At 46.0% G+C, this 12,246-nt stretch overlaps 1 protein-coding gene across 3 annotated transcripts in view; it reads left to right on the top strand.

The window, feature by feature from the left end:
• The window catches only part of ASTN2 (astrotactin 2), an 851,408-nt gene that overhangs the window by 401,137 nt on the left and 438,025 nt on the right, over positions 1-12,246 (top strand). For 2 of the 3 annotated variants that reach the window (XM_032865714.1, XM_032865712.1), the window contains 3 exons: positions 9,226-9,310; positions 10,271-10,345; positions 11,137-11,274. In XM_032865714.1, coding sequence (XP_032721605.1) covers positions 9,226-9,310; positions 10,271-10,345; positions 11,137-11,274 — 298 coding nt within the window. The remainder of the gene's footprint in view (positions 1-9,225; positions 9,311-10,270; positions 10,346-11,136; positions 11,275-12,246) is intronic. The other variant, XM_032865713.1, reaches the window with a different exon arrangement.

Below are 12,246 nucleotides of genomic sequence, written 5' to 3'. Positions count from 1 at the left end.
ACCTCCAGCCCTTGTGACAATTTTGAAAATGGGGGTTAAGATGTCCATTTCCTGATGAGGAAACCGAGGCCCAGAATAGTGCGGCAGCCTATGGAGGCCGCTTGGTCTGTGTGTGGTAAGCTGAGGGGCCAGCCCCAGATGGCTCTTATTCCCGTGCTGATGCCGGCTTCCCTTCTGCTTGCTACCCTCCCCCTCCCCCAGGCCCTTCCAGGGTGACTTGAGAAGCATGGGTGATGCAGGCTGGGGTGGGCGGCCCTGCTCTTTGCATTCTGGTTAGGAATCCCATGATCCTTCCTGGTGGTGGGGGGCTGTCTGCCTCTGTGTCCACCCCAGGCTGCTGGTGAGACTGCCTCAACCCCCACCATCCACAGTCAGCCTAAGTTTTGAGAGTCTATTACCCATGTGCTTTTCTCCCAGACCCAAATTTATAGATAATCATGCACTCAGGGGTGGATGAGACTAAGGAGAAAGGGGCAGCCTGAAGTGGGAGCCCTGGTGTGGCCCGGCCGCTGGCCTTTCGGAGCCCGGCCTTTCCACGTGGGCTGTTACATGAGCTGAGTCAGAGCCAATTAGCCCCCAGGTGGCCTTGATTAAGGACTCTGATCTCCATCAGGCCTGATCACCAGCCTGTGCCACCAGAACCCGTTGGCCCCTATTTTTTTTTTCTTCTTGCGCTCAGAGGCGTGACGATGAATGGCAATGAGGGACTGGCAGCCATATGCAGGCATCCAGATATCTCTCAAAGGCTTGGGGAAGAACAAGGCTGAAACCTGTCACTTCAGAATGTGAGGAAGAAAGGGACAGCAGAGGCGCCCTTGTGAGGTTGCCTGGATGTCATCCAGATCGACCTTCTCAGTGCACAGAGAGAGAGACTGAGTCCCAGGGTGGTTGGGGACCTGCCCTAGGTCACACAGCACCGTTGGCTGGGCAGACTACTAGAGAAGTCTTCCTCACTTTGTAAAAATCCCCATCATATCCCCTTGTTATTTCACTCCACTCATACTTTTCTGCCTCCCCAGCCTCTGGTCACCCAACTCCCAACCTTCCCTAATGTGCCTCAACTGCCCCCGTAGTCCCTAGGGAAACACTAACCTCAAGAGATAAGACCAGAGCATGTTAGAAGAAGAGTCAAGGCCTAGGATTTGAACAAGGCTTGGAAGGGCGTTTGGGAATCTCTGAGTATTAGCTGGCCATTTTACAGATGGGAAGACTGCAGCCGAGCAAAGCAGAAAGATTTGCTCCAGGTTGCAGAGGCGTCTACATTGTAAAACATATTCCCTGAGGATACTGCTGGCATTCAAAACTGTCCACATGAGCTCATTCCTCTTCTAAATACCATTTTGCCACTTAGTTTTCTCTTCACCTCCTACTCCCTCTCAACCCTGGTTTCGCCTCTGTTGAACATCTCTATCTCCAGTTCTCAGGCTCAAGGAGTGGGATCAGGGCGGACCTACTACAAGAAGCAGACCTTGGTCAGCAGGTGGGTCTCAGCCGGTTATTATCAGTAAACCCAAGATGTTAGGTCAGGAAAGGCCCAAGGGAGGGAGAGCGATTGATAGGGCTGGGACCAATCATGGAGAGCTTTGGATGTTAGACTAGGCCATGTGAACTCTATCGTGAGAGCACCTGGGGGCCACTGAAGTTTTGGGGACAAGCCATGGGTGTAGCTGCTCTTTGAAGAGGTGACTGTCCATCACTCAGATTGACGGGAAGACACTGAAAGCTTGTCATCAGTGATGAGACTTTTTCAGCCGTGCGCGTGGACAGCATTGAGGGCCTTCCCCAGGGCAGGGATGGTGGGAGAGATGGGAAGGGATGGGTCTGAAGGACACCGCGGTGGTAGAACCGGGGAGATTCCGCTGCCATTCAGATGTCGAGGATGAAAGTGAAGTCAGGTTGGAGATGTTTCTAAGGTTTCCGTTTTGAGAAGAAAGTGAGAGCATTATTCATAGAAGGGGCGATGCAGGTTGGAGGTGCATCAGCTTTTGTGATACTAATGGTGCATAAGAGACGACCACGGTGGCTTAGTGTCAGCCACTAGAAGTGTTTTTTCCCTTTATGACATCCAGGTGGACAAGGCTAGCCAAGGCTCAGCTGCGCTTGTCTCTAAGCTCAGGCTGCCTTCAGTTCTGTTCCACATGGCCCTCATCCTCCTTGCACCGGCCACCTACTTAGAGCCTGGTTTTCTCCTGGGGAGAAGCAGGAATGCCAGAGAGCAAGCCCAGCCAAACAGCACATTTCAGATCTTGGTTCACATCATGTCTCCTGTCATCCCGTTGGCCAAAGCAAGTAACAGGCTAAGCCTGAATACAAGGGCCAGGAAAGAAATCTCACCCTTCCCACCATTAGCCATGGCAAGGTTGTGACTGCATACTGCTGTAGGAAATCACTGGACATCAATAATTCGTTCTATTACAGGGTGCATTTACCTTCACCCCAGTCTCCTATTCACATGCTTTTTTTTCAACACTCTCTTTAAAAAAATATTTATTTATTTGAGAGAGAGAAAGAGAGAGTATGAGCAGGGGGAAGGGGGACAAAGGGAGAAGCAGACTCCCCATTGAGCAGGAAGCCCGATGTGGGGCTTTTTCCCAGGACCCTGGGATCATGACCTGAGCCTAACGCAGATGTTTAATTGACTGAGCCACCCAGGCACCCCAATTTCCCACACTCTATTAAAGCACAGCCTCAGAGAGCTATCACAAAGCTTGACAGGTCTCAGAAGGAGCCTGGGCTTAGATGTTCACAGCCCTGGGCAGCTTACTCACCCTCTCCAGACCTCAGCTTCATGGTATTTACAGTGGAACCAACATCATCATCCTGCCAGTATTATCATAGAGACCAAAAGTGATTTGAGTGAGGTCAGCACAGAGTAGGTGCTCAGTTAGAACATATGATGCTTCCCCTGTGGCTCAGCCTTACTAGCAGGAAATCCACCTTCATTACGTAGATATTATGGATTTAGTGTAATCCACACATAAACTATTTACATTTGAACAGGGGTATTTGGAAGAATGATTTCTAATCTTTAGTTATAGTTGGATTTTAGAAATCAGCCTGATGCTAATTTCGGTGTGGGTGAATCAGAGATTCCTCATCTTCCTAATGCTTATTGTCCAGCAACTAAGACTTGTCACACTACAGGCAGCCGTCCTGGCTCTTGTCCTGGTGGTCACGGCTGTTGTTACGATGTTTGGGATGATGTGAGGGAGCGCGAGTTTTGGAGACCTGACTCTGTGACCTTGGATGAATGACAAGTTGAGTCCGAGCTTTTGTTTCCTTATTTTACCATGAAGCTAGTACCTTCCTCCTGGTGCTGGTCATGGGTATGACTTGTGAGATGACCCACAGCGACCTATGGCAGGTACCTTCCACCACTCCGACGTGAAGCAGGCTCCCAGTGACGTTGTGCTCAGCCCATGCCCCTCCCACCACATGCCTGGCCCCGGGTTGAGCTCTAGGGCCAGAGCTGGCAGTGAAGAAGCCCACGGTGGGCCACTCAGAGTCAGAACAAGAACGGATGCCATGCACGCTTATTGCTCCGAGGGCCCAGGGAGATGTCTTTCCAAGCTGCAGTGACAAGAATAAATAGGAAAGTGAACAGCAGCCAGTGTCCCTGGCCTGTGATGATAAGTGATGACTGAGTCGGAAGCAAGTGAAAATGGAATCATAAGAGGATGACAAGGTGGGAGGAGAGGAGCCGGACAGCAGGCAGGCTTGGGAAGAAGGCTTTGCACTTATCTAGCTGTCGTGGGCAGGTGATGAGTTCCTCTGAGCTGTGGGGGATGGGGGGGCGGTTCCCTCTGGCTGATATTCTCGTTCATGCTCCCGTGTCCTTCAGCAGGAGGAGTGAAGACAAAGGTGTCAGGTGTTGGCTGGTTCTGGGAATACCGTAACCAACCTCGGAGACAATTTCATTTAAGCTGCCCCAAATACACAGATCAAGACACTGAGATCCCCTTGGCTTTGCACAGGCCCTGCCTTAAAATCACAATCATCCTTCATCTAGAAAGCACTTTTTCTTTCCACTTAAAACAAGATGTTAACTTGGCCTCTCCTATCCAGGAACGATAATTACAAAAACACAAACATCTATGATGTTTTTGGCGAGAAGAAATGTGCCAGGGACTGTACTGCTGGCTTTTCAAAGACATCACTGATCTTTCTAGCAGATAGGTGATATCAGCGTTGTTACAGATTAGGAAACAGATGCAGACAGGTGAAGCCACAGGATCAAATTCATGCAGAATTTGAAGTGGCAAGATCCAGGATCTGAATCCGAAACAAGATGATTCCAGGGCCCACGCTCTGAACTACTTTCCCGTAATCTTATGTGATTGACATGGAGGCGATGTCCACTGTGAAGCGGTTTTGAAGAGCCCACACAAGCCACACTCAAGATCGCTCGTGATTGAGGGATTTTGTTGTTTTTACCCAAGGGTTTCTGGAGTAAGGATGTATGTAACATAAAATGAGAACTGACTAATGGGACCTAGGAGACATGAAGAGTAAATATTTTAAAACCAGTGCGGCTCATCTGGAGCTGATAATACAGAGTTTTAGGACCTAGCACGATGAAAATCCACCTAACTGAATTCCCTTACGGGAACCACTTTAATGAAGAGATTAAACTCTTTTTAAGGTCTCTATTATCAATCCCATTGAAATGTGTATTTTCAATCTGTTAAGGATGTCTCAGATTCATTATATTAAAAAATAATCCCTGTTTGTAAATGTCATAGATTCTCATTACAGGAAAGTCAGAGATGTCCGAGGGATACAAAGCGGGGGGAAAATCCTTGAAAATATTGCCAGGTGTACTGAAGCATTGAGACCATCCATGCAGTGGGAAGAAGGCCACCGGAATGGCCAGGAGCCCTGGGTTCTAATCCTGGCTGCCCCTGAGGCTGGTCTAGTGATCTGGCCAAACATCTTCACTTTCTGAGCTTGTATTTTCCCTTCTGAACAATGAAGCTGAGAAGATGTGACCTCGATGGCCTTTAAGAGCTGTTTCTGCTCTGATGTGAAATAGAATTCTATTTTAGACATTTCATCAACACTCATGCTTATACTTTCCATTTCCTTGGCAAATACCTATCTTCGTTATAAGAAAGTTTCTTCTACTCTTCAGCAGAACTGTCATTATTCTAAATGAACTCAGCCTGAATTCATGAAAACTACAATGTTTTTATATATTCATTTGTTCGTTCATTCATTCACTCAGCAAATGATTTGTCTACCCTTCATCCAGCATTATACTTATTACTTGCATATGAGGTTGATTACAGAAAGATTTCTGCAATCAGGAAGTTCCCAATTTGGTGGGGAGAATGGGCAAATTAAAAAAAAAAAAAAGGTTTCTTCACCCCATTGGCATAGACATTACTATTGTAAAATATACCCCCTCATTTATTTATGTACCAGACAGCACAGCAGGTACTGTGGCAGTGAGCAAGAAGGGTACAGTCCCCTCATTCAAAGAACTTGTGTAGTGACAGGAGTAAGGGAGCCTGGGTGATCATAGTCAGCACGTGGAAACCATGCAAACTTGTGTCCCCAGAAAGCTATTCTTTGCTAGCCTGGCGGCTCTGGGTATGCAGAGGCAGGGTTGAGGAAAGGACTCCTAGAAGGAAGGGGTTAATCCTCAGGTCTGGCTATCAGAAGTTTGCATCTTGCAAGAAGGAAATGCTTGGTTGCAAATAGTGGTGAGTTAGCTGAGCCAGCAAAATAAGAAATTGGAGTCAATAACGCCAATAGCTATGGCATTGATGGAAATCTTACTGGAGACACCCAGCCCAAGTGCTAAGAGTGATCACAGCTAACTCTCAAACAGTGTCCAGAAAACAGAGTTTAGGGATTTAGAAAGGCAGAATAAATGACTGATTCTCACTGGCACTCAGAATTGATGAACTTCTACTCCCACCATTCCATTTTGCAGATGGGGAAGTTAAAGCCCAGCAAGAAGGAGATTACTCACTCACTGTCTCTAGAGTTGTAGTCCAGCATATATCAGATGGAGTTCTGTCTTGGAACAGAAGGGAAAGAGGAGAAACGTATTGTGGATCTACTCACTGGCTGCCTGAGCCACGAGCCTCACCCTTCAACTCTTCGATTTATTCTCAGAGTCAGCTCTGTGAGGTCGACATTACTAACATTTTCCATTCTGTTAATGAGAAAACTGAGACCCACAAAGATGAAGTGACTTCCCCAAGACCACACGTCCATGGGGAGAGAAAGGGAGGATTGGAACACAGGCCTGTCTTCAACCCACTTTTCCCTCTGCCTCACTTCCTCTTCTCCAGGCAGCCTTGAGGGCCCTCTGGGGTGGACGCTTCTCATTTCCAAAATACATATTTGTTATATAATGAGTGACAGTAATGAATGGTCTGTTCTGAGAGCTGAGAAACCTGCCTGGTAAGCAAAGAAGAAAGAAATGCAGAAGACACCAGCACACTTTCTCTGTATAGATTCCTCATTCTCAGTCTTATTCCCTGAGGAGGGGTAGAGGACAATGGACCTGTGTTCTTTTCTGCAGAGTCACAGATTGGAGAACTAGGAACCCAAGCTGTGCCCTTTCCCTGAAGAGGAAAGCCTCTCCTTTCCCATCCGGTCTTGCCTACTCCAGCCTGACTTCCTGTCCCTGGACCAGAGGCAACCATATACCTCTTCTATTATGAATCACGAGGTCTGCGGTTGTGGCAGATCATAAATCAGCCCTGAGAGCCTCAAGGACAGATGCCAGGACTTTTAATATTTAATATTAGACGTATTTAAAGTGGTGAATATTTCATGATGGGGCTGTCCCATTTTAACACATCATTAGTGACTCCTATCCCCACCCCCTTTTTGGTAAATTATTCTCACCCAAATTTCAAGGATCTCAGCCCTCTTCCTCCATTCTCCTCATCTCCAGCAACAGTCAGCTCACCAGGTTGCACACACTTAAACCACACACTTTTGTTGGAAGACTCGAACTTGTTATAGGAGAGGAGAGTTACAGAGAGCTTTCCTGTCTGAGAGCAGCCCCATCCTCTCAGAGGTGTCCAGAGAAGAGGAAAGGTAGATCCCCCCTCTCTCTCTCCTTCCAGCAATCCTATTCTGAATATTTTCGGTGCTATCTCTGACCCATCCTTCACTCCTTATTCTGCCTTACCACCATTTCAGTTCAACCAACATTTTATCAATCCCAGGCTCTTTGCCAGATACTTGCTGATGCCGGGGTTACAAAGATTAAGCATCATCATAATGTATAAAACAAATTAGAGAGGGTTTTTTTTAACAGTCAGAATGCTTTGTATAAGGTCAAACACATAACATTTTTAGTGAATCAGTGAAAACATTAAGGTTTGTTGATGAATACAAATGTCTTGAAATCAGGAGTTACGGGTAATAGTTCTGTTGCCCTAATATATACTCCCTGCTGTGTTTTGTTTTGGTAACCCAAGATTGAAAAAAAGCCTCAATTTGCAAGATGGGTAGTTATAGAAAACATGGGCTTGCAAGCTCTTTGGCTCCTTTGGCTCCTAGTCTATTGTATCTTCCTCGATGAAACAGAGATGACAAGAGAAGGTGTTTTTGTGGGCTTGCTGGGTGGTGGTGGTTTTAAATGGTTTGCATAAAATGTATTTACCAGGCAACTGGACTGAATGTGATTATGCTCTCCCGTGTCCTGCATTCTAGTATGTAACATCTGAACGTTTAGCCTTCATTTTTTTTTTTTTAATGAGACTTAAAAATTTTTAGGGGGAATTAAAATCTAAAAGTTGTAAATTTCCTAACTCCCACGGAATTATACGTTTCCAGGAAACATGGTTCAAAAACTCTCAGGTAAGGCCAATCAGAATTACTGTAGATTTGAAGAGTTGCAGGTTCATCTGTGTGTGTGTGTGTGTGTGTGTGTGTGTGGGCACGCCCGTGAGTGTATAAGCATGATCACCTGAAGATGAAAAAGAAGGTAACCTGACAGCAATAGTCTAGGAATTTATGAGCCATCACAGATAGTTCATTATTCATTCAACTCACAATATTGAGCATCTACTCAGTTCTAGGCAGTGGGCTAAGGCAGGGCAGTTCCTACCAGCATCTCCTAAGCTGTGGACATGGTCTGTGGTCCATAACAGGTCCATCTTGTAATCTCTTCCACCAGCAAGTGTCCCAAGGTGAAATAGGTTTTGGGAAACCTGTTAGGTATCGCTTTCATGAAGAATCACATACCACTGGCTCTACAAATAGTCTAGTGTTTCTCTCTCTCTCTCTCTCTTTTCTTTTTTAATAGAATCTATGTTTGGTAAGGCATCTGTCAACATTCCACAAATACACCTTAGGAAAAGCCATTAACAAATTGAACCTTATTCATATAAACCTTAAGGAGTGTACAGTGAAGCAGGACTGATCATTGAAGAGGGTAGGACAGAGAGCTTTGGAAAACCCTTCCAGAATTCTAACTCTGAGGATGTACAAGGAAACTAGACATGGGCCGGCCACCTAAAGTGAGCTTGGCCAAAGGGAGAAGACGCTAAAGGCAGTATGGGATACTAGCAAGTATTCATGCAATGAGGCATATGAGATGGCCATAATAAAATGATGCATGGATACATGAATGGATAGATGGATGGATGGACAGATGGATGGACGGATGGATGGAGAAGAAGGGAACAAGAGGGGAAAGGTGGGGGGAAGAGGAAGAATGAAAAACTAACCAAGACATCAATAACAACCAAACAAAATAAAATCTGGAAATGATAGACGAGAACGAACTGTCTAGAAGGGGAAATCAAAGATACCTTGGAGGAGGTGACATTTGATTTGGGGCTTATGGTTGAACATGAATCATTCATTCAAGTGGAGAGAATTCAAATGTCTGATTATACTCTTAGTGCAACTGTACTTTGTGATAATTTAAATGTTTGAATTTAGGACCTCCATTTGCGGCCACCAGGTCACTTCCTGTTCCCCTCATTAACCTGTGAGGCCTGTCAGTGTCCTATCGCTGCATCCTCAGCGTGGGCCCGAGAACCCGGCAAGGGTCCGGACTTGCTGAATGAATCCGTGGCCAGATGAGCAAATGAATGAGCTAGGAACCCCAGTGGTGGGTGGATCAGAACAGGCTCTTTCCCTGGGGCTTTTCTAAAACCAGGCAGCCCACTGAGAAAACAAGGAAGCCCGGGGAGAATGCTGTTTGGGGCAGGTAGTAATTCACACACCCCTTTCTCTTCTTGCCTGCAGGAGAGTGCAGCTGTCATGAAGGCTATGCCCCCGACCCGGTTCACAGACACCTGTGTGTGCGCAGCGACTGGGGACAGAGTGAAGGGTGAGTAGTGAAGGACGTTGCAGCAGGGACAGTGGAGGGCCATCCCCACTCCTCGGCTCTGTGACTCCAGGCCACAAAACTGCTCCAAAAAGAGAACTTTTCTCTACAAGTTGCGTTCTTGTAAGGCTCGATGGATGATGAACCCTATTTCCCACTGAATCACAATTTAGTAGTAAAGGTACACGACCGATGACTGTTGTAGAGAACAAAGTCTCACATTGAACTCCCCCTCCCAGACTGTAACTAATCAATGGACACTTTCTTAACTGGACTGATGCAGAAAGAAAATGGGGTTTTCGTCCATAAACTCCAAAAACAGACAAGTGGTCTTTAAAAGACTGAGTCCTTCTGCGAGATGGAGACATTCTCTTATAAAGAGTTTTGCCCAGTACGTGAGTGTGAACAACATGAGTTTAAACCACACAGGTCCACTTACGTGCAGATTTTTTTTCCCAATAAATACAGTACAGGACTGTAAATGTATTTTCTTTATGATTTTTCATAACATTTTCTCTTACCTAGCCTACTTTATTGTAACAATAAAAAATATAATACATATAACCTATGAAATATGTGTTAATCAACTGATTATGTTATCAGTAAGGCCTCCAGCCAACGGTAGGCTATTAGTGGGGGGCCTGTCTGGCTCAGTTGGTAGAGCACGTGACTCTTGCTCTCAAGGTCATGGGCAAGGGTGTGGAGCTTACTTAACAACAACAACAAAATAAAACAGTAGGCTATTTGTAGTTAGGGTTTGGGGGAATCAAAAGTGATAGGTAGATTTTTGACCCTGTGGGAAGTCAGAGCTCCTAAGCCCAGTGCTGTTTAAGGGTCAAATGCGATTACTTCTGTGAAATTTGGTTGTCTGTAAAGCTACGTTTGAGCAGTCTCCCCCTGTGAATCCCATTTGACTCATATCATCTCCTGTTCCCTTTCCCTTCCATCCTGTTCTTCCCACAGACCTTGGCCTTACACTACACTTGAGAGGGGCTACGACCTAGTAACAGGAGAACAAGCCCCTGAAAAGATTCTCAGGTGAGTTGACAGTCTTGTTGGGACATGCTGCTGGGGAATGGAGGAGGGCCTGGGGAGCCATGGCCATGCACCCTTAGTCAGTGGTGCCTGTGAGCTTTAGGCTGTGCTAAGTGCAGAGGAGCTCTCATTTGGCGTGAATGTACCATCATGGCCCAGGTTGCTATGGGAATCGAATTCCCATTTGTCTGGCATCTAGACTTACGGACTCAGATATTTGAATGGGGGAAGACATGGCTGATTATCCAGTCCAGTTCTTTAAAAATATTCTCCAGCTATGGCTGGAACCTCTTCCCGCCACCTCCACGGAATCGTATGTGAAACCTCAGTACTTCAGCTGATAAAGACATACAGCAGATTAAGTGGCAGAACTGGGAATCAGATTTTGGTTCAAATTGATTGAGAGTCCGTGCTCTTCCCCTTTGTGCAGACTGTGCCGGCTGACTTAGCAGTCATTTATAGAGCCCCTGTTGGCTGTGAGCATTGCTCGGGAAAGCGAAGCTGAAATGGTCCCTGGCTTCACAGATCCCACAGTTTATTGGGAGTTGGGACAGGTGGTCAGGAAAAGAAAACGAGCAATGCAACGCAAAGCATGGGCTGAACGATTAATAGGTTTAAGAGATGACCATCCAGGTGTGGGCAAGTTTGGCCAAAATTGCACCTGAGAAAAGGCAGGGGACTCAGTTGGGTGGGGAGGTCAGAAATTGTCCTAGTAGGGTGGAGGAGGGGCCCCTATTTGCTGTTTTTCTCTCTGCTTCCCAGGGAGTTCCCCAATGGAAACTCTTACATTGCAGGTCTACTTTCAGCTTGGGCCAAGGACTCTGGCTTCCCGTCAGCAAAAGCTTCGTGGTTCCTCCTGTGGAGCTGTCCATCAACCCGCTGGCCAGCTGCAAGACAGATGTGCTCGTCACGGAAGACCCTGCGGATGTCAGGTAGGGAAGTCATCCCCTGTGTCCTATATTGAGGACTCTTGGGCACACTGGAAGCCTCTCTGTTTCAGCATCATGGGGACTCATGCAAAGAAGTGGTCCTCGTATTGTTGAAGTAGGCACCTGCCTAGCAGGTGATGTGAAGAACTGTCCCCTCTAGGTTCACCCTCCAAAAAATGTGCTCCATTGGTGGGCCTCAGTGCCTTATATTTCAACATTATTGCATTCCTTCTTGGCTTATATAAAATACGAGTGAGGCTAACACATTATCTGGCTCCTCCTGGGATTATTAATGATTATGTCTTATAAAAGAACATTACTTAATAGTATACTGGAGAATCATGAAGGTGAAAGATTAGAGAATGAGATGCTTTCTATTATGACTCTGGTACTGGGAGCAGACTTTGGGCTAATCCATAGGTTCTTGATGTCCAGGTCAAATTTATTTGTTCTTTATTCATGAAGGGATGGAGACTACATCTCTTCTTACATGTTTTGCACCTCGTAGTTAACTTCATTATAGACTTATTCTACTGTGTTGTAATTAGTTGCTTACATATCATTCTGTCCCATTATGTGGTGAATCTCTCAAGGTCAAAGCTAATAACTTACTTAGCGTTCTAATCTCCAGTTCCAAGTACATATTGGACAACTACTAGATGTTTATTGATTTAATTAAACCAGTGGTCTTAGATCCGATTCCACCGCTATTCTGGAGCTTTCTAGTGGAGGTGGTTTTGGGTGCCTCACCCCCTCCAGTTTGATTAGGGGAAGCGTTCCAGAAATTTTAATGTTACCAAAAATGGACTCTGATTTTACCTTTTTTTTTTTTTTTTCTTGAGTGAGAAAGAGAGAATGCATAAAGGGAGGTCAGGGTATGTGTAGGGGCAGAGGGAGAGAGAGAATCTTAAGCAGACTCCATGTCCAACATGGAGCCTGATATGGGGCTTGAACTCATGACCCTAAGGTCATGAC

This window comes from Lontra canadensis, unplaced genomic scaffold (assembly GCF_010015895.1).
Source record: "Lontra canadensis isolate GAN:19392208 unplaced genomic scaffold, GSC_riverotter_1.0 scaffold30, whole genome shotgun sequence".
Taxonomy (NCBI): domain Eukaryota; kingdom Metazoa; phylum Chordata; class Mammalia; order Carnivora; family Mustelidae; genus Lontra; species Lontra canadensis.
Note: the sequence above shows the minus strand (reverse complement) of the source record. Positions and strands in the feature narration are given on the sequence as shown.